The 20,614-nt window shown below is 46.2% G+C and overlaps 1 protein-coding gene across 12 annotated transcripts in view; it reads right to left on the minus strand.

Annotated features, from left to right (window-relative positions):
• Positions 1-20,614, minus strand: part of APBA2 (amyloid beta precursor protein binding family A member 2) — a 265,914-nt gene that overhangs the window by 64,218 nt on the left and 181,082 nt on the right. For all 12 annotated transcript variants that reach the window (XM_025199452.1, XM_025199458.1, XM_025199454.1 and 9 more), the window contains 2 exons: positions 15,625-15,705; positions 3,959-3,995 (listed from right to left, as the gene is read on the minus strand). In XM_025199452.1, coding sequence (XP_025055237.1) covers positions 3,959-3,995; positions 15,625-15,705 — 118 coding nt within the window. The remainder of the gene's footprint in view (positions 1-3,958; positions 3,996-15,624; positions 15,706-20,614) is intronic.

A 20,614-nucleotide genomic window follows, 5' to 3' on the forward strand; every position in this document is an offset into this window, starting at 1 on the left:
GCTGAAAATATGTCCCCCTAAGCTGCTGAACAGAACACCATTGTGGTAGATCTATTCCATCAGTTCTCAACCTTTTCAGACTCAAGGGACCCCTCATTAGACTCAAGGCATACTCAAAAAATGCCAGCTCCTAGTTTTCACTCTTTTTTTTACTACAAAAAAAATAACAGAGCAATTTTTCTGTTTCAAGGAATTCAGAAGAAGGAGGTCAGACTGTTTTTAACACAATGAATTCCTATTTGAAAAATCTGGGTTTGTTTTGTGAATCAGGTTTAGGTGCCTAACACTGCTAACAATTCATGTCACCCCATGATGAGAATCAGCGTTCATCCAAACTCAGCATAAAGCAGGGCAAAATAGAACAGAGCAGAGTAGTAGTGATCTCCTTCAATGCCCAGCGCATGTGGAGGGGAAGGGATTATGCAGACCACTGGATTGCTGTGGTGGACTGGGGCACAGTCAAACTTATCCATGCTCTCTGCCTCAAGCAGGACCTGCTACTGCTGTGGTTGCTGGTGTGCCAGCTGCTGCTTCTTGGGGGCAGACTCACTGCATACCAGCTGCAGCCGCCAGGGAGCCCGGGGGTTTCCTTCATTCCTCCTCCCCACTCAATGCACCACTGGGTGCAGGTCTGCGCCATTCCCTGTGGGAGTGCCATTTTGCTCACCTCCCTGCCCACCAGATACGCTACTGGGTAGTGTAGGTGCAGGGTTGTGCCTCCCAGCTCTTATAGCTAAGCAGCTCAGGGCTATTCCTGAGGGTTTTTTTCCCCACCTCTAGATTCAGAGAGCAACTGGATTAGCTAATTAACATGAGTTCCTTCTGAATCATGTGTGTTTCTAACTATACAATACTGTACTCCTGAAAATCCCAGAGACAGTTCATCCTCTCTTGCTCTATGGTTAAAGAAAAGAATCAGAGAACATACAATGATTTTACAAAACTTAACCCCTACCCCCCTTAACTCCCGCCTTTCACACTATCCTAAAAATTGAACTGCCTGTTTCCAACACTAGAGCAGCAAGACTCTGAAACAAGGCTTCCAAAACTTTTCCCCTCCTGACAAAATTAAACCATTTTACTGTATGTGTCAGTACTGAGAAATGTTCATTTAGTTTTACTGAAAGTACAACAGTGTCCCTGACCTTCCTCTTTGACAGTTGTCTGCCACAAAGCTCTTGCTCTGTATTTCAGAGGAAATTTACCTCCATTTAGGGCTTGTTAGCCAGTAAATGCCAAGTGTTAAGTGCTATTTCCTTCAGCTGTCAATCTGTGCAAAAGGAGCAGCCTTTGAACTTGCAGTTTGCTCTGCCTCTCAAAGGGGACTACTGAAAAAAAGAAGCACTACTCAAGCCAATATGATCACGGACCAGAAAAAATAATCTGTGCAACAAGCATACATTTCTCAGTTAGAATAAGAGGAGGGAATAGTCTTAGAACTCAAATTCTTTCGGTTTTACTACTTATAGTTTCAATGGGGAAAAAAACCAGCATGTGTCAGATTTAAGGAACTTGGAGGATGCAGTCTTTGTTACTTCTGTTGGCTCAGCTCACTGCAGTCAACCCGGATCCCCTCCAGTGTTCAATGGGCATTCCTCCCTGCCGCCTTCCACTGCAGGGATTTGGTGCAACACACCCTTCACCTCCCCGCATGGCAGAGACCCAGTGCATGCCCCCAACTGCTTCCTTCCCCTGATGCCAGGTTCTGTGTGTGCACTCTCACCTCAGGTGTCCCCCCTAATTCAGGGGCGGGCAAAGTCCAGCCCACGGGCCAGATCCAGCCAGCAGCCAGGCTCCATTTCCCAGCAGCCCCTGCCCACATGGCTGGGGCAGTTTCCATGGAGACCATGATCAAAACCAGCATTTCTCAACCCATGTGTCGCAACTCAAAAGTGGGTCGCAAAAATATGTCAAAAGGGTCATGAACAAACTTTAAAAATGGATTCTCCTTTAAAGGAGAAAACCTCAGGAAAGCGTGGCTTTTCCCTTGCAGGCTGGCAGACATCCAGCCTGCAAGGAGAGAGGGGCTCTGGGTCGGGACTGACCACTGGTGTTTACAAATGGGTCATGGTACAAAAAAGGTTGAGAACCACTGAGCTCGAGGACAAGCTGGCAGAGGGTAGATTCAGACTAGACATCAGGAGGCGCTATTTCACAGTCAGGGTGGCTAGGATCTGGAACCAACTTCCAAGAGAAGTGGTGCTGGCTCCTGCCCTGAGGGGCTTTAAGAGGAGGTTATATGAACACCTCGCTGGGGTCATTTGACCCCAGTACTTTTTCCTGCCATGGCAGGGGGTCGGACTAGATGATCTGCCCAGGTCCCTTCTGACCCTACCAACTATGAAACTATAAGTTATTAGGCTGCCTACATGTTAAAGCAGCAATTTGCAACTGGGGTGCTGAGAGGTGCCGTACCACCCTGCCCCTATGTGAGGAGGTAAATGCTTTCGTCCCCTATTCAGTGAGTGACCTGCACTTGCCCCAGCCACTGCCCCAATGCTCCCAGCAGTGGGCTCTGCTGTAGGTAGCTAGATGCATGGACAGACCCATGCTTTGCAGACTGGCTTGACCCCTCCACTCCTGCCAAACTCTTGGGGCCAGTGCAAGGGGCTGTAGGGGAGGTTGCTGGCATGTGAGACCCTACAGGATCAATCTCTGCAGCACGGGCTGCCCTTGCGCCTCAGGTACAGAGGGATGGTGGTGGGGAGGAAGTTAGGGAGGCAGACAGCGTAAAGAGCAGGGCACTGCAGGGTTACGTCCTGGCCCCATGGCTCTTACCTGGCACCATCTAGATCAGTGGTTCTCATCCTTCTTAGCCTCAAGACTCCCCATCATATCTTTTCTAAATTTAGATTTAGCTTAGTCACTCTCAACTGGGTGCCAAATATTTCAGAAAAAGAGAAACACCATGCTAAATCATTGGAAGGATGGGCAGAAAAGAAAGGGAGAACTGTTATAATGAAAGGCGTTAGTAAGCAACACCAACTTGTTCTTTGATCTACAGCAGGGGCACTATAGACCCAGGCCCCAGCGCCATGTCATCTGGCTCATGGGGTTTCCCATGGACCTGTGAGGAGCCCACTGGGTCATGGCTCTGTGCACTAGATGGGGGTGCAGGATGGCATGGGGTCCAGTGCCAGTGTGCAGGGCCAGGCAGAGGCAGAGCACAGGCATGGAACCCTGATCCCACCAAGTGGGACCAGGTGGGGGCAGTGCAGAGGCCCAGGGCCTGATCTCTGCACATGGGACCAGGTGGGGGCAATATGTGGTCCCAGGGCCCCAGGGTTTGATCCTGGCATGAAGGGTCAGATGGAGGCAGCTGGAATCTGTGGAAACCAATCACAGTGCATGGGGGGGCAGCCAAAGTCATACAGGTCCTGATCCATTCATGCAGGTCTGATCCTGTGGCCTGGGGTCCGATCTAGCCCATGGGACCAGCCCCACATCACTCATCCGGCCTGTGGAGCCAAAAGGTTGAGCACCACTGATCTATAGGTAAGGATATGCATGAAACTGTGACTCTGTTGAACAAAGGGAAGCAGCTTTCTCCAGCTCGCCCTCCCCTCCCCACTGCTGGAAAGGCAGGTAAGTGCATGGGTGCGTGCAAGACACGGGGGTTTACTTGGCCCTAAATTGAAGTTGTGTTTTTAAAAACCCATCGCTTCAGTTTAGGGCCCCCGTTTCATCTACCCACGCCCAAAACTACTAAATATAAAGAGGGAACATTATTTGTTATATGAATGCTTTGCTTAACTCAGGATGAGAACTTTATATGCCTTCAGGTATTGTATAGGCATGAAGATATATTCTACACTTACTTCTTATTTATCAAATTTTTCAGTTACATGAAGTTGGGTTAGGTTGTCTTCTTTCTGTCTGGATTTTTTTTAACATTTCAGAAAGTTTCTTTTTGGGTTAAAGCTACTATAACATTAGAATGCAATAAAAATGTACTTACCATCAACAAAACTTGGAAATGAAGACACCTTCTTTGTCTGTTAGGAGACAAAAATAATGCACCGTAAAACTGTATGAACACAGCGAAATCAATTTCGTGACATAAAGGATAACTTGTATAATATTAAAAATATTAAAACTTCATTAATAGAAAGTATAATTTTAAAAACTTAAAAATTTTAAAGTTTTGCATGCCTGCGAACTGGAAAATATATTTCAAATCCTATAATACTGAAATAAGATAACCAAGGCCTTACAAAGAGCTTTTTCATAAATAGATCTCAAAACATTTTACGATGCAATTCAGCCTCACTGTCCATGAAGGCTGGAGACAGGGCAAATGGCAGAGAAGCAGTCTGTCCCACCCTGAACCCTGCCTCCCTGCCATTTAGCCTGTCTCCTGCCTATGTCCCAGTTGGAGCTGGAGCTGCCACCACCACTGCCACTGCTGTATGGCCATGGAGGACTGGAACCATTATGGGCTCCATGCCCCAGAGCAGGGTGGGACGGGAGCTGGAGTCAAAGCCCCAACAAAAGGCAAGCAGCAAGGAAGTGGGGAGGGTTGGCAGGAACAGGGGAGATAGCCGTGGGGGCAGACAGGGGAAGCAGAGGCTGAGGGGACAGGTAATGGTGGTGGGGGCAGTGACTGCAGGTCCAACTCTGACCCTGATCCCAGGTTGGGGCAGGAGTTAGAGTGGAAGCAGCTGCCTGCCTGCCCCCACTTTGACTCAAATCCAAGATAAAGGGCTTTTTTTGCCCAAGTTGAATAAAGCATTCCCTTTGCAGCATCTGCTGCTTGCCAGCATGTGCAGAGATGTGACCCTTGGCAGGGACTGAGTTGCAAACAGCAGCCCACAGTGACACAAGTTTGCTAACCCCAGGCAGTTCCCAAAGTTTTTTAGGCAGACGCAACAATGCCAATACTTAAAATATTCATGGATCATGATGGTCCTTTATCACCAAAATTTTAATCAAAAAGACTATAAAGACACACACAGTCCAGTGTGATCCATGAACTGGCTGCAGACCCTTATGAAGCACATGAACCACAGTTTGGGAATCACTAGACAGCACTGCCTACCATCCAACCTATTAATTTTGCTTGTCTGCAATCATATTTTTTTAAACCTTAACATTCTCTCCAAAGCATTATCGAACTCTAGTGGAACAATAAACTATTTATGTGTCGGCACAGCACTTATTACAAGCCCTGATCTTAGCTGGGGCCTCTAGGCACTACTTTAACACTACTACCTGCTGGTTATTTGACCAGCAATATCCCCCATACAGGAGTTGATTTCATTACTGATGAGCAAGGATCTTGGCTTTCTCTGACAAAAAAATAAATAAATAAATCACATATTCTCTGACAAAACTTCACAAATTCTCTGATAAAAAATCCAAAATCTTTCATTAAAATGAAAAGCCACTATATATATAGGTATCAACTGAACACAATGTTTTATAGATATATTTACAATTTTAAAGCAATTTGGAAGCCTACCAGTGGCTCAATCACTATAATAAAATAAATCCTAAATAACTATAAATTTTGGTATTTGATTTTTGTTTTTTTATCATGGGAAAAATCAGAGCTCCCTCTGCCCCCTTAGCTCATGAGGACGCAGGTCCAGGGCCCTCACTTCCAAACCACAGGTCCCCAGCTCTGCTGCTGCCCCTCACTCCCCAGCCACAGCCCTCCAGGCCTGCTAGTACCCTTCACCCTGCACCCCCCGCCCTGCTGATGTCCCTTGCCCCCCACTGACAGCCCCCTGCCCCCCAGCCCTGCCAGAGGGGACCCCCAGCTGCCAGCTCTATGGAGCCAGGGACCCGGGTCCGCAGCCCCCTGTCCCCTACTGTATCACCAGAGCCCCAGCTGCCACCTGCAGGAGGTGGCAGCTGCTGTGGCCCGAGTGGGGAGCAAAGCGCGGAGCCCGCTCCCCAAAAGGTGGGGTGGGGGTGGAGTTCAGGCTGCCCGCTGCAGGCTTGGGCGGGAGCTGGCTCCCCGCTACTGCACGCACTCCTGGGGGACCAGGGGAGGCACATGTCCCCCAGATCTGTGTGCAGGGTGGGGGCTGGTACAGGCTGCAGGATACAGGCTCGGGCTCCCTGTCCTGCTGCCCTCCCTGCCAGGGTCTCCACGCACTGCAGCCCCAGGCCTCAACCCCCACACACCACCCGGGCTGGGCAGCAGCCCCAGCCCCAGCCCTGCCCTATTCCCTCCCTCCTTCCCTATGGGGGCCTCAATTCCCCCCTCCTGCTGGACTTACCTGCGGGAGCTGCTCTCCAGGCTGCCTGGGGCCATGTGCATGTACGTGATGCCCCCTGCCTGACCTCGCTCCTCCCGCTCCCTTCCAGCCCCCTGCAGGCTGGAAGTCAGCCAGCTTGCAGAGAGCCCTTTGCAAAAGAGCAAAATCCAGATGTTTCTCCGTGAAAAATCCACGTTTATCTCAGGTAAAAGGGAAAATCCATGGGTTTTTTTTCTGTGGGAAACAGAAAACCCGGGTCCCTGCTCATTACTGACAGAAAGGAGTCAGAGAGCAGCTGGCTGGTTCCAGTCCCCTGGAGGATCTGATAGGGATAGAGGGCCTGTTAATAAAATGGCTGCCTGCCCAGGTGTGGCCAGCAGTTTGGCCAGTGGCGGACATGCGGGGGCAGAAGTAGCGGATCAGGTGATGCAGAGGGGGAAATAGAGGCAGATAAGACCAGGGCCTGAGGCAACGCAGGGAGTCTCACCCTGCATGCTACAAGGAGCAGAGCTCCAGAGAGGAGAGGAGCTGGGCTGGCTAAGGAGGAAGGATTCCCAACTAGGGCCTGCAAGTAAGCCCCTGCACCACCAAGCAATGGAGATAATTATGTTTGCCTTCAGTTGTAGCTCATTGCCGCAGTGTGGTGTCGACCAAGGGTTGGGGGAACCTTTTGTTTCAGAGTGGATGCTCATATTTCTCCTTTGTATTGACACTGGACCAGAAGACCAGGGATGTGGCTGTAATGGAAAAGGCCACTGAGAAGGGTGCCAGAGACATCCTGATCCTAAACCCTTCCAAGGAGTAGAGCGTTACGCAGAAAAGACTGACAAACTCCAGACATGTAGTAATGCTTCCCCATAATGAACCTCTCCTCGCTCAGGGCGGAATACGCTTCTTCTGCATATCACTCATCACAAGGCATATGCCCTGGTTAAATTCTACCTAAGCCTTATTTTGAAAGGTTAAGTCATATGCTGGCCTTGCACTGGCCTTCATCTGTGGGTGAATATCACTCAGACATGCAAGTGTCTCTTGGTGCATACAGGCATGTGTCACATTTGAGATACAGGTGACAAAACCCCTTTGACATTTAGTAGGAGCCAGACATCTCACTCCTGTCGGTTCCTCTGAAAAACCCAGTTTATAATTATAACCTACATTACATAAAAAGTTAATTTACATAATGTGAACTCCTAGCAGAATCTGCTTTTTGTTAGGTCCCTTCTGATTTTTTTAAAATGATAATATCTTACCTGAGTGATGATGGGATATTTTGCCTTGGGATGGAAAAATTACAGCATGTAGAGATACTAAAGACAATATAATGTCTGTCAGATGTCCATGACTCACAGGTAGCACGGAATAGGGAAAGGGGGAGGAAAGGATAGTGAGAGGGGCATTGCTGAGAAAGGCAAACATGGATCAAAGAGATCAAACGTGATAAACGAAGCAGGTAACCCACTGTGGAACACAGAGGTTAGAAAAGGCAGTCTAGGAAATGCAATACACATTCAGAGTCTCTGTTGAAACCATATGTAACAAAATCCAGTCTGTAGATCACATTTTCTTCCACTGTTTCACATTCAGATATGGGGTTTTTTAAGTTTTTGCTGAGTTTGCTGTTTAAAGACAGCTACTTGGAGGTGTGTGAGAGACAGTCCATGTCAGCACTGGGGAAAACTCTGTCTAGTTTTACCACTACAGTTCATGAAAGATGTGGATAATGTCCACAGAAGAGGAATGATGGAAGAAATGTGCGATTCTTTAGTCTAGATGTCTGAGATAATGGCAAGAGGATTTGAAAGCAGAAGAATCAATTCTTCACAGTGGCCAAAGGGAACAGGACAAAGAGGAGTGTGCTTCAGGTGCAACAAGGAGATGTTGGTGAGATGCTGAGAACTTGCATGCTCTGAGGGTGGTTAAACCTAGGTGAAATGACCCAAAAAGAAGTTTCCACCATCAGATGTCTTTAAGCACAAGTGAGACAAATGGTTGTCTGGGATGGTTTGGACAGGGATTCTCTGTCTTAGGCAGAGGGATGGATGAGAAGATTTCCTGAGATCCCTTCCAGCTGTTTTTCAACTAGTATTTGACATGGTGCCGCCAAAAGTAGGGACCCAGATTTGATGACTCAAGAGATCCTAGGACACCATTAATTTGGATAGTTCTAGGTGGCTCTGCTTTTTGCATATTGACTAAGGAAGCCTGAGCAAGGTGGTGGGGGGAGCGAGTTGTTAAGGAACTAAAGTGGCCAATAGTCACCTCAAGGCCGAGGAGGCAGATCTAAAAAAAAAAGAAGTGAGCACCACCCTCCAGCAGATTCAATTCAGGATCCAGCACTCAGGGGATGTGGCAGATCCTGCTAGGAAAGGAAAGGACTGAGATGACATCATGGACCGTCTCACTGCAATCACTATGACTGCGGTATGCAAATGTGAAGGGGGAGCATGGGACAGAGAGCGTTGTGATGTCACAACGGTCCTGCCCTTGTCTCTCCCTTGCCTGACCAGCCATTGTCCAGTCCAGACTTGGGATCACTGAGGAACTGGAATTTTCTTTCTGTCTCCTAAGGCATCAAGTCTAGGTGGCTGCTGTGAGAGAAGCACAGGAGAATGGATTGCCCTGAGAACCTGTATCCTGACTCCTCTTCCCCTTCCCCTTCCCCCTTACCATCCCCTATCTTGCCTTCAGGCCCCATAGTGGCCTCCACTCCTCCCTCCCTAGCCACACCATGCAGTCCAACACATCCAAATAGTTCTGAAGGGAGAGTAAAGTCTCTGGTGCCAAAAGTTATTCAGGCTTATCTGGGGAGTCCAGTGCAATGTCAAGTTCTTCTTGTGGAACAGAAAAGAACAGCCATCTGGAAAGCAAAAGGGTCCATGTAACCATCTGTTGGTTCTCAGCTTGTCTGCAGGAAAAGCTGATGTTTGATTTGTCTCTTGGAAGCTGGTTATGGAAGCTTCCTTTCCACATAGTGAAACAGGAACCAATGTGGAGAACCAGAGAATATTAGATGAAGTTCTGTGAAGTGAGAGGCCATGGAGAGGTGGGTAAAGGTGGGTAAAGACATCAGAGAGCACAAGACTGATGTTTGCGGTGGAGGAGTGGAGTGGGACAGGATGGATCACATCCAGGGCTCCAGCCCCAGAGTCCTCCCCTGCTTTTTCCTCTGCCGTGTTTTAGGCTGTTCCCAGTATATCTGGTGCTTTGCCTTCTAGACGTGTGTGAGGACTTCCAGTGGTGATTTTGGAGTATCCCTTAATAAATGGTTGCTTGCAACCACAGGAGATGTCACTTAATAGGCCACAATCCCCCTTTTAATCCTGTGCGCCTAAGACCGATGCATGGAAACTAGAGGAACAGCTGCCTAGGAAAAGTAACCAGTAACTTTAACAGGCTTTATAAGTCCATTTATCACCAAGGACAGGAGTGTTTGTGAGCAGTAAAATGGTTTTACCCATGGATCTCATGGCTTTTACCCATATTAGCTAAGCCCAACTGCTCCAATCCTGTTTGCAATCTTGAAGCTGGGGCTAAACTCTAATACACACTGATTAAGTGATTAGCAGGGGCTGTTCTCTAAACTTTGTCATAGCTGACAGCACGACCCATAGTATCATGGAATGCAGCAAATACAGCCCTGTGGGGTTTGCAGCCCATGTGACAAGTCATTGAGTTTGCACAGGTGCTTGGCAGCTTGTGGTTAACCCAGTGTAAAATTACATGGGATGAATTAAGATAATAGAAAACTTCCTGCCTACTTACTGTCCAAAATGTTAGCCACCATTATTCCATCTGGAAACTTCAACTAAGGCCTATGGGCATAGATTTTCTGGTTCTCGTATTGTGGTGGAATACTCTGTATGTTAGTCATGTTGGGATTGGGATTGCTGTCATGCTTCACATACTTGAACCCTAAACTAGACACATTCTCAGAGGTCAGATGCTCATGCCCAGCCTATAACTCCTGACAGAGCCATCCTTAGGGGTGTGCAAGGCCAGGGCATATCAGGCCGTGCTGGGCCAGGGAGTGGCAAGGGGGTAGTGAGAGGCCAAAGTGTGAGCCAGCGGCTGCGGCAGAGCCTGTACAGCCCTGTCTGTGTGGCCTCCAAAGCGTGGGACCCAAGGCAGGTGCCCCGATTCACCCCCCTCCCCCCACAAGGAATGGCCCTGCCTCCTGGTTTCCTACTCTACCATTGGTTTCAAAGTGAGAAGTGAAGTTGATATAAATGTTAGGTGCCTGACTCTATTCAACCAATTTGAAAATCTTGATTTATTTCCCACAAAATGATGTACATAACAGGTCAATATAGTAAAAAGAATCTGGTTTAAATAGAAGAACAGCATGAAGATGCATTTCTGAGACTGATCAGTCTTATTTTTCACTTTAGAATTTCTGGAGCTGTTTAGATTCAATTTAAGAAGTTTCAATAACGAGCAAAGCTTGAATTTTGGGTTCTGGTAATGATCCAAACTGCCCCTGACAATTCAGATATTTATGAAGAGACTACAAATCTCCTGAATCTCCAAAAATGAGCTGAAAATCTAATACAGATAGGTTTTCTCAGGTTCTCTCTCACTTCTGCGTGTAGTTCCTGTCAGAAATTTGGCTAGAGAACATTTAAAGTTGTGTATATTGACAGAAGGTTAAAACCTATCCCTGGGCACTCCAGCAGTTTATAAGGGATACTAGTTCTGTCTCAGGACATAAACACACTAATTTTCTAGCTATGGAAACAGAGGTCAAAAAAGGTTGTTGGTTGTATCTATGTTGGTCTAAGGACATAGGCGGACAAGGTTCTTTGTGTAGATGTGATATCTTTTATAAGACCAACTGAATAGTTGGAAAAAAAGTTCTTTGCAAGCTTTCAGACATAAACACCCGTCTTCAGGCAATGGGAGACTCTGCAGGTGTTATGAGTTCTCCAAGGTAGAAAAGAAGCTAAAGTAAACAAGAAGTCTGTGAAGACGCAAATAAGTGGAAGTTTGGAAGATAAAAGGTAGAGATCGGGGTGGGCAGCGTGAAGGAAAACAAGTAGTCAGCTAACAAAGTTACCTGGTGTGTTCAATATCAGGCAGGTTGTAATGTGTCATACATCCAATGTCTACATTAAGTCCATGATTTTTTGTATCCAGCAGATTTATGAAGTGATGTTCCTAGGCTCATCTATGAAAAGTGTTTTGTAAGTTCCCTTTGAGGATTAGAACTGAGAGATCAGAGAGGGAATGATTGTCTTGTGAGAAGTGGGCACAAAGAGACCACCCATCCTAACCATTAAATAAGCACCAAAACTTGCCAGCCTCATCACCAGAAGCAAACTTCTTCCTATGACCTCAAAGCACACCAAATGGATCCAGGCCATGCCATGACAAGAAATGTAAAACCTGCCAATGTATCTCCACTAATCCCACAATAACAACACCCCACAACAGAACCATCACCATTCCTGGATCTTACACTTGCACCTCCAGAAATGTAATACATTTCATCCAGTGCAGCAAATGCCCTGATAGAAAACATGTAGGAGAAACCAAACAACAACTGAGTGCCAGAATGAATGCACACCAAAAATCCAAAGACAAAAATATTATATTACTTATTGGTGCACACTTCTCACAAGACAAAAACACCCTCTCCAATCTCTCAATTGCAATCCTCAAAGGGAACTTACAAAACACCTTTCGTAGATGAGCCCACGAACTTCACTTACCCTAATTTAATTTAATTTATTTAGTCGGAAAGAATAATTCTCTCCAATGCAGGCATTACTGGGTAAATTACTAGGCTATGTCATTCACATCAGATTACATGAACATAATGGTCCTTTTTACAATCTATGGGCCAGATTTAGGGACCCTTTCATTAGTGAGTGCTTTCTCACATGAGTAGCTCTACCAGTGTAAGGGGCTCACAGTCCAAACCCTGTGAGTGTCTTCCTTGAGTTCACTTCTAGAAGTAAGGAAAACAGTGTTTGGAACGGAGGTGGGTACTGGTCTGTAGCTGATCTGTCCACATGGTAATCATCAGGGATCCTGGTTTTCCCTGATAAAAAACTGCAAATTCTCGGACAAAAACCACAAAATCTGTGATTAAATGAAAGACCCCTCACACCCCACCACAGCCCCCTTGGCCTTGCTGGTACCCCTCACTCCCCTCCACAGCCCTACCAGCCCTGCTGGTGCCCCTCATACCCCCTGGCCCTGCTGGTACCCCTCACTCCCTCCCCCCCAGCCCTGCTCATGCCACTCACTCCCCCTCCCCATAGCCCCCTGGCCCTGCTGGTACCCCTCACTCCCCACCCCCAGGCCCCTGGCCCTGGTCATGCCCCTCACTTCCTCCCCCCGCAAAAGCCCCTGGCCCTGCCAGTGTCTCTCACTCCCTACCCCACAACCCTACTGGTGGCCCTCTCCCCCCACCCACAGTCCCCTGCCCCGCCGAGGCCTGCTGGGGATATGGGGCCAGGAACCCGGGTCCATAGCCCCCCGGCCCCGGCAGGAGGCAGTGGCTGCTGCAGTGGAATGGAGCCCAGTTCCCACACACTGCTGCCTGCCTGCTGCAGGCTCAGGCACAAGGGAGGGGTGGGCAGCTCCCAGGGCATGCACACACTCCCAGGGAGAAATGAGGGACCCGTGCCCCCCAGATCTGTGCACAGGGCAGGCACAGGCTGCCTACTGTGCACTCAAGCTCCCCACTCTGCTGTCCTCCCCCAGGGCCTCTGCAGCCCAGCAGGTGTGACCTGGCGTGGCAGGAAATAGTGGGGCTGTGCAGGGAAGCTGCTTGCCACTGCAAGTTCCACACTGTCCTGGTGATGTGTCCCCTGGACACATGGCAGCAGCGGAGGTGGCAGAATGGGGTTGTGCCCCTCACCATTGCCACACAGGCAGGGAATGCATTGCCAAGGCAGCACAGAGCTCACAGCAGCAAGCAGCTTCCCTGTGTGGCCCTGATGTTCCCTGCCACGTTGAGTCACACCCACTGCGTTGCAGAGGCCCCTAGGGAGGGCAGCAGGGTGGGGAGCCTGAGCCCACAGCAGGCAGCCTGCACCCACCTGTGCACAGATCTGGGTAGCACAGGAACCCCCTGCCTGCCCTGGGAGTGCACGCAGCGGTGAGGAGCTAGCCCTACCCCCAGCCCCCCAGATGAGCCACCCATAGCTCCATCCTGCTCCTCACTGGGCCTTGCAGCCGTGCATTGTGGCCCTAGGCCCCAAGCCCCATGCACTGCCTGGCTAGGCAGCAGCCCCATCCCTGCCCAACTCCCTCCCTTCCTCCCTCCCCATGGGGGCCTTAATCTCCCCTCCAATCTATGTACAGGAGCTGCTCTCCAGGCTGCCTGGTGGCCATGTGCATATACATGCACATAGCACCCCCTGCCTGACTGCCCTCCTCCCACTCCCCCCAAAGCCCTTTGCTGGCTGGTACTCTACCAGCCTGCAGAGAGCTCATCGCAAAACTGCAAAATCCACAGGTTTCTCCAGTAAAATGAGAAATCTCTGTTTTCCTCTGGTAAAGGGGGAAATCCACGATTTTTCTCCATTTCTGCATGAGAAACAGAAAACCCTGATCCCTGCTGATGAAAAAGGGATTTGTGTACCATATTTACTACAATAGAAGATGACCCTTAATATAAAATGACCCCCCAATAATTAGATTCTATATATGGAAATTTTATATATTTGTTATAATTTTCCAGGTATAGAATCAGATTATTGGAGATCTGCCTTGGATATGACACCCTTCCACTGGTACACCAGGGAAAATAAATCTAGGGGGTCAGGTAGCCCTCTTGCCCTCTGCCCCCCACTCCTTGTCAGCCCCTGCTCTCCCTGAACACATGGAACAGAGGGGCAACATTTTCACATGGAAAAATTACTACAGGTACCCACAGACTTAGCACATCCAGAATTGAGGCCTTTTGCCTTTTTTGAAACTACTGCAAGGTTTAGCACAGGTACTCCATAAGCACACTTAAGCAGCACCTTTGCATTTTTTATAAATAGTACAAGCTATACATGATTTTAATCCAAAGCCATAAGGCTCATGATTTATTATATACTTCGCTGCGCTGAGCCCCAGCAGAGTCAACAGCGTTTAAAGCCATGGTGACCCCACAGCTCAGCACTGCTCACACTGCTCAGTATGTGTGTGTACTCCACATATCTCCCAGAAAAGAACCGTGTGCTCATTAGCCCCCATTCATGACCGGAACTGGGTGTTCTTGTCATGAGACCGAGGATCTCCAGAAATTTGTATGGTCCAGCTCTACCTAATGGGCAGGGGGGACACGACAGAGCACACTAATTATAGCTGATAAGCTGAGAGATGGGCCAACAGAGGAATTCTGGGTGACCTGTTTGGGGCCCCATTTGGTGACATTTGCTAGACAACAGGAATCATTGGAAATGAGAAAAAGTTGCAGCTCAGATGTGGGAGTGAAGAGGAAGTTGAAATGTATTCAGTGTAGTGGCTCATCATGACTTGAAAAAGTCAGCACTGAGGACTGCACGTATTTTATTCAGATGAGCTGCATTAACCTCATATGGGTCAAGCGTTTTATAGTTATGCTCAGTGTTGGTTGCATTTATTCCACTTTATAGTTGGTTTCTATTACTGCACAACACACACTGCTTTTCTGCAGCAGTTTAATGAAATGCAATGTATTTGAAGTATTTCCCCAAGCTGACAGAGAGAAAACCTCATCTTGTATTTGAGTAAATATAGTATGTAAGCCTTCACTTATATTGTAGGCTAATAGAAATGTCTTGCACACCTTTCCAAGAACAGATTTAGCTGGATTTTAAGTCTGGATTTTATTTTTGTTATATCTGACCCCAAGCATATTCTCATTCTGCATTTTTAAGATTTCTGTTCTGCTTCATTATTCATTACCCCTAACAAGTCTCTGGTGTCTAACACAGCACGTTTTTCACAGCTGATTGATCAGGGACACATCTCACCACAGTAGCTACTTATAAGGCTCTGAGTTATTTGGGCCCTTGGTCATTGAATTTGTGGACCAACTGGTAGGGGCTACTCAAAGAGATTACTTCCAGAAGAAATCTTGCAGACATCTGGCTCCAAATGAAATTTCCAGTAAGAAAGAGGCAGAGAAAACCAGAGACATATTGAAGCTGCTCTTACATCCTAATGGTCCAAAAAAGTTCATTTCTATAGTCTCTTCTCTGTTTCTTATGTCCCACAAACATTTTAGGGCCATATAGATATAATGGACAATTATAACAAGGGATTGTGGCAGTGACTGATTTGTGGAAGCTTTGTGGAAGTGAATGAAGTCATGAAAGTTATCAGTCCAGGGAGGAATGAAAAAACATTTGGCCACCATCCTCCCCTTTAAAGAATAGCTTTTTGCCCACAGTGGGCAGAAATATGCAGGAGAGAAAGATCCTAAGACACTTACTTCTGATATATTGTTGTTATCAATTGGTCCATTGAGGTCAGAACGTTGTTGCTTCCTTGGCTGTTCTAACCCATTGCACACCTGTAAGAAATCAAATAAACACTTTAAAAATCCTTTTCCCTCTTCCTCCTCCTAAATTCACAAATGGAATATGAAGCAGACTAGATAGATCAAGGAACTCTCATGAGGATGAAATGAAATGTTGAGATAGCAAGAAATGCCTAAAAATGATATTACTTGCACTAAATAAATGAAGACAGGCAATCCACAACATTCCCACCATCAATTTGAAAATAAAAGCACTTCAGATAAGTTCTTTCTATGTTACTTCAACTAAGCCAGCAAAAAACTCCTTGAATGGAACTGAGGTAATACACAGATCTCAAACTGGTCATACACGCACACGGACTATCACACAGTGCTTAGTGCGCTTCAAAGTGCAGTAGCCTATTTTACCGTCCATTAAGGAATCACGTAAAAAGTATGCAATTATGCTAATCCAAAGTAAAGTAGGCTAATGCACAGTAAACATCACTTAAAAAAACATGGGCAGCCTAATATGCATTTATTTAGAACCTCACACTGGAGGTACTAAATTTAATGTGCATTAGAAAAACTGCATTACTGGCCATACCTACATGTGCATTACGTATGAGGGAAAACCAAAGATCTCAGCACAAGATTACAAATGTAGTTTAATTTGCACTGCTACTGCAGTAAGAAAGTAACACATTTCTGCATCTCATGTCACCTGAATCTGATTCTGAAGGGTCAAGGGCTTGAGTCTTAAGAGTGTAAAATGTCACCTACAAGCTGAGTGGCCTCAACAACTTTTCACCTCAGCAGAAACTGAGATTAGAAATTGTAGAAAATTTTCACTGACAGAGAAGGACTTGGAAGGCAAGTCATACGGGGAGAGGTAGAAAGGGCTAGGCATGTTTAGCTTCTGGAAAAGGCACTTAAGAGGGTGCATGATAGAAGTCTTCAAAGAAGAGGGCAAGCACCTTTTCTCTCTTGCTACAGAGAGTAGGATGCAGCCCAATGGCAGCAATATAGGTTTAGACTGGATATCAGGATAAACTTCTTCAGTGTTAGAAAAGTGAGGCAGTGGATTAAACTGCCTAGGGAAGTTGTGGATTCTCCATAATTGCAAGTGCTCAAAAAGAGGCTAGAGAGCCACTGGTTGGAGATGATCTAAGGGTGAGTCTACACATTACTCAACGGCAAAGTAGCGATCACCCAGGTCCACATGTGATCGTCAGCTATGCTGGCACAGCAGTACACTCCTCCTTTCCTCAAAGGCATTGGGAGTTGGTTGCAGCCAAGGCTAGGGGTTGTGACTGAAGTGTACCAAAGCTGCTGTTAGGACTTAAACATGGAGGTTTCTGGCTAGAGGGTCTTACCCCTCTACTGCCATTGGGGGGGGGCAGGAAGAAATTTTACCCCATGGTCAGAAGACTAGTATGGACTGGAGTTTTTTGCCATCTTCTGTAATAGGAGACATGGCTCTCTTCCTAGGATCTCGAGTGTATATTAACAACCTTTACAGCGACAGGATAATAGCTGCCATGGTCCCTCTTTTTTACCTGTGGCAGATTAGGATGTTGTATCTTGTGTTGTGTTACAGTGACTGTGTAGTTTTGCTAAGATGTTAGACAATGGATTTGTATAAAATGTTTTGGATAGGGATGATCCTGTCTTAGTCAGGGGGTTGGACTAGATGACCTGTGGATGATCAAGGGATATAGAGAAGCTCCTCTATCAGGAGAAACTAAAAAGGTTATGGGTCTTAAGTTTGAAAGAAGAAGGCTGAGGGGGGATATGACAGAGGTCTATAAACTCATGAAGTGTGTATGTCAGTGATTCCCAAAGGACGTGCTGTAGCAAACTAGTGTGCAGAAAGAGCAGTGGAAGTGTGCCACAAAAAACAGGCTGGATCAGACCCCAGTCATGCCAGCCCTGTGTAGCAGGATGGGGCCCCGGCTACATGATGTCACGTGTAGGCTCTGACCCACAGATCAGCGAGTGAAGTGCTGCCAATTTTAATCCAGAAAAAAAAAAAGTGTCCCAAGTATCAAAAATTGGGGAAACACTAGTGTAGATAAAGTGAATAAAGAACTTTTATTCACCAAGTCCCAAAATAGTAGAACTAGGAGGCACCCACTGAAATTAGCAGGAGACCAGTTTAAAACAAAGAAAAGGAATTATTTTTTTCTTACATGATGTATAGTAACTTCTATGCGAAGCAAGCCCTATTTGATTCAGATTTGGATTCAGCCCAAATCAGGGACAGTGATTCAATTTGATAAAAGAGATCACTGTCCCTGATTCGATTCAGCTGAATCCGAATCTGAATATTTGATGCTGATTCAGAGAATCAGCGATTCAGACAGACACAGCTTTAAATGTTTTTTCTACATACCTCGAGGTACCAGTGCAGCTTGTGAATGCTGTGATGCTGGGGCACATGGAGTGTCCCAAAGAAGTGCGGGGGAGGGCCCTCCATGTGCTCGGTGGTGAACCCAGAAGTGGACTGGAAGTACCTCTGGTCCACTTCCATGTCCGCCAAGGAGCATGCTGGGGGGCGGCCCCGCACCTCCCCGGCTCAGCGATTGGCCACAGGAGGACCATGGGTGCCCCCCCAACCCAGGAGGCACCAGTTGCCATGTTGGGGGGAAAGGGGGGGCCCCCGCACACTCTCCAGTGGACCCAGAAGTGGACTAGAAGTGTTTCTGGTCCACTTCTGGGTCTGCTGCCGAGTGAGCTGGGGAGCCCCCCGCACTTCTGTGGGACACTCCACGCACCCCAGCATCGCAGCATTCACGAGCCACCTGCTACCTAGAGGTATGTAGAAAAAACATTTAAAGTTGTGTCTGTGTCCAAATCTCCGAAACTTTCTGAGTCAATTTGGAGGGTTCCAATTCAATTCAGAGAGATTAAAGGGTCCTCTGATTCGATTCGGATTTGAAGATTCGGCCACCAAATTGGGCCGAATCTCTGCCAAATCAAATCAGGGACAGAAGCTTCGCACAGGCCTAGTAACTTACGGAACTCTGCCACAGGAGGTTGTAGAGGCAGATAAAAGGGATTAGACAAAGTTATGGAAGACAGCTCCATTGAGAGCTATTAAATAAAACAGTCAGCAACGTGTCCTCTGACAACTCTAAACCAATGATAGTTGATGCCAGGGACAGTATGACAGGGAATGGTTTACACAAGATTAGACTTGCCCTGCACATATACTCTTCTACTAAAGCATCTATTACTTGCCACTGCCAAAAACAGGATGGTAGGCTAGAGAGACCATTGGTCCAGCACTTCTTAACTTCTTATGTTAACAATTTTTCATTGGAAAAAAAATGCCTTTTTTAGCAAAATGATATACATTTATACGGAAAAAAATATGAAAAAATGAAATACAGCATTTTTCTTTTCAGAAATATTAATTTTACCATTTCAATGTTAATTATGGAATGAAATTATACATGAAACAAAAATCCATTTTACACTATGACATTATTAGGAGCGTTATATATAACTATCATACACTACTTCTGAAATGTCAGAATGGTAACTGAAAGTTTCAATATTTTAAAATTCTTTTTAACATGTCAAACTGTTTACTTATAACAGTGTCTATACGGGATGCACCTTGCTATAAGATTAAAAATAAATTAATTAAAAAATAGAATAATATTTCAAGTATTATATAATCATGAAACTACTACTACTCACCAGTCATAAATACTAAGATGAAATATAAAGTTTGAAACAAAGCTCTGTAACAAAATTCTGAAATGAAAATTTGTTTAAAATATTTTTCAGAAATTCATTTTCAAGAAAATTTTAAAAATAACTGTTTTCATTCTGAGTCAGAATGAAACTAAATTTTGCAACACTGAAATTTCCCACCGAAAAGAAATTGCAAGTTGGGATGAGCTCTAACAGAAGAAGCTAAATGCTATTCACAAGCAATATCATTGCAATAAGGCTTCACAGAAACTGACATTTCATATCTGTGAGAAGGAGCTGCAATTCTGAACATATTTTCTGCTATTACAGCTAGCAGAGCTCTCTGTTATAATATACACCATCTTCCCAGTCAAGCAAGCCCTAAAGAGAATGCTGGATCAGTGACCATATGACTTCAGTTGCCCATGGAAATTCAAAGAGAAAGTTCAGGCTCCATATCAGGGAACTGCAGAAGTCTTCCCATCAGGAAACACTTATTCTCTGTGCAATCCCATTTATCTCAGGAACAGACCACTTCCCCAGCTTTTAATACATGCCATGGAAACTCACAACACACTGTGTATAGGCCTCTTCTGTTTTTCTTGGTTTGAATAATCACATACCCTGTTTTAATTTACATTGGGTTTGTACAAAAATGTAAATTACACCAAGATATACAAGGAACTGATGTTCAGCTTTTCCTGGGCGTAGTTTGGGCTGTAGCTACTGTTACTGTGTTTTGCTACTAGGTAGCAGAGAGCAGGTAATAACCAGCTTGCTTCAAGCAAATTGTCTCCGCAGATAAATCCACTAACAGATGGTGCCCGCTCTACTGTAACTTATACCAACTGAGTTTTGGGCAACAATAACCTGGTTGAGGAGACCGCATCATCTGGCTGCTACACCAATGAATGTTGATTGCACCAGTGTATATCTATCATCTGTCCAGGCCCCCACTTGTCAAGGGAAAGATGTTTTTTAGGAACAGCTGTCAGGTTTTCTAGAAAACTAAGTTGTATTTCTGGCTGTACCACAGGCCTTCTCTGTGATTTTGGCCAACTCAATTTAATGAGTCTGCATATATCAGTGTTGTTGTAAGGTTTTTGCTAATTAAGATTTGTAAGTGGTCTTACAAGCACTGTCAGATTGCTGTAATTTCCATGTGGGTGAAAGGTAGTCTCTAGGCTGCTTGACTCCTTTCTCACAATATAAGTGTCGAAATGGAACTGTAGACCAGAGGAAGCATGTATCTTCCGAT

This window comes from Alligator sinensis, unplaced genomic scaffold (genome assembly GCF_000455745.1).
Source record: "Alligator sinensis unplaced genomic scaffold, ASM45574v1 scaffold458_1, whole genome shotgun sequence".
NCBI lineage: Eukaryota > Metazoa > Chordata > Crocodylia > Alligatoridae > Alligator > Alligator sinensis.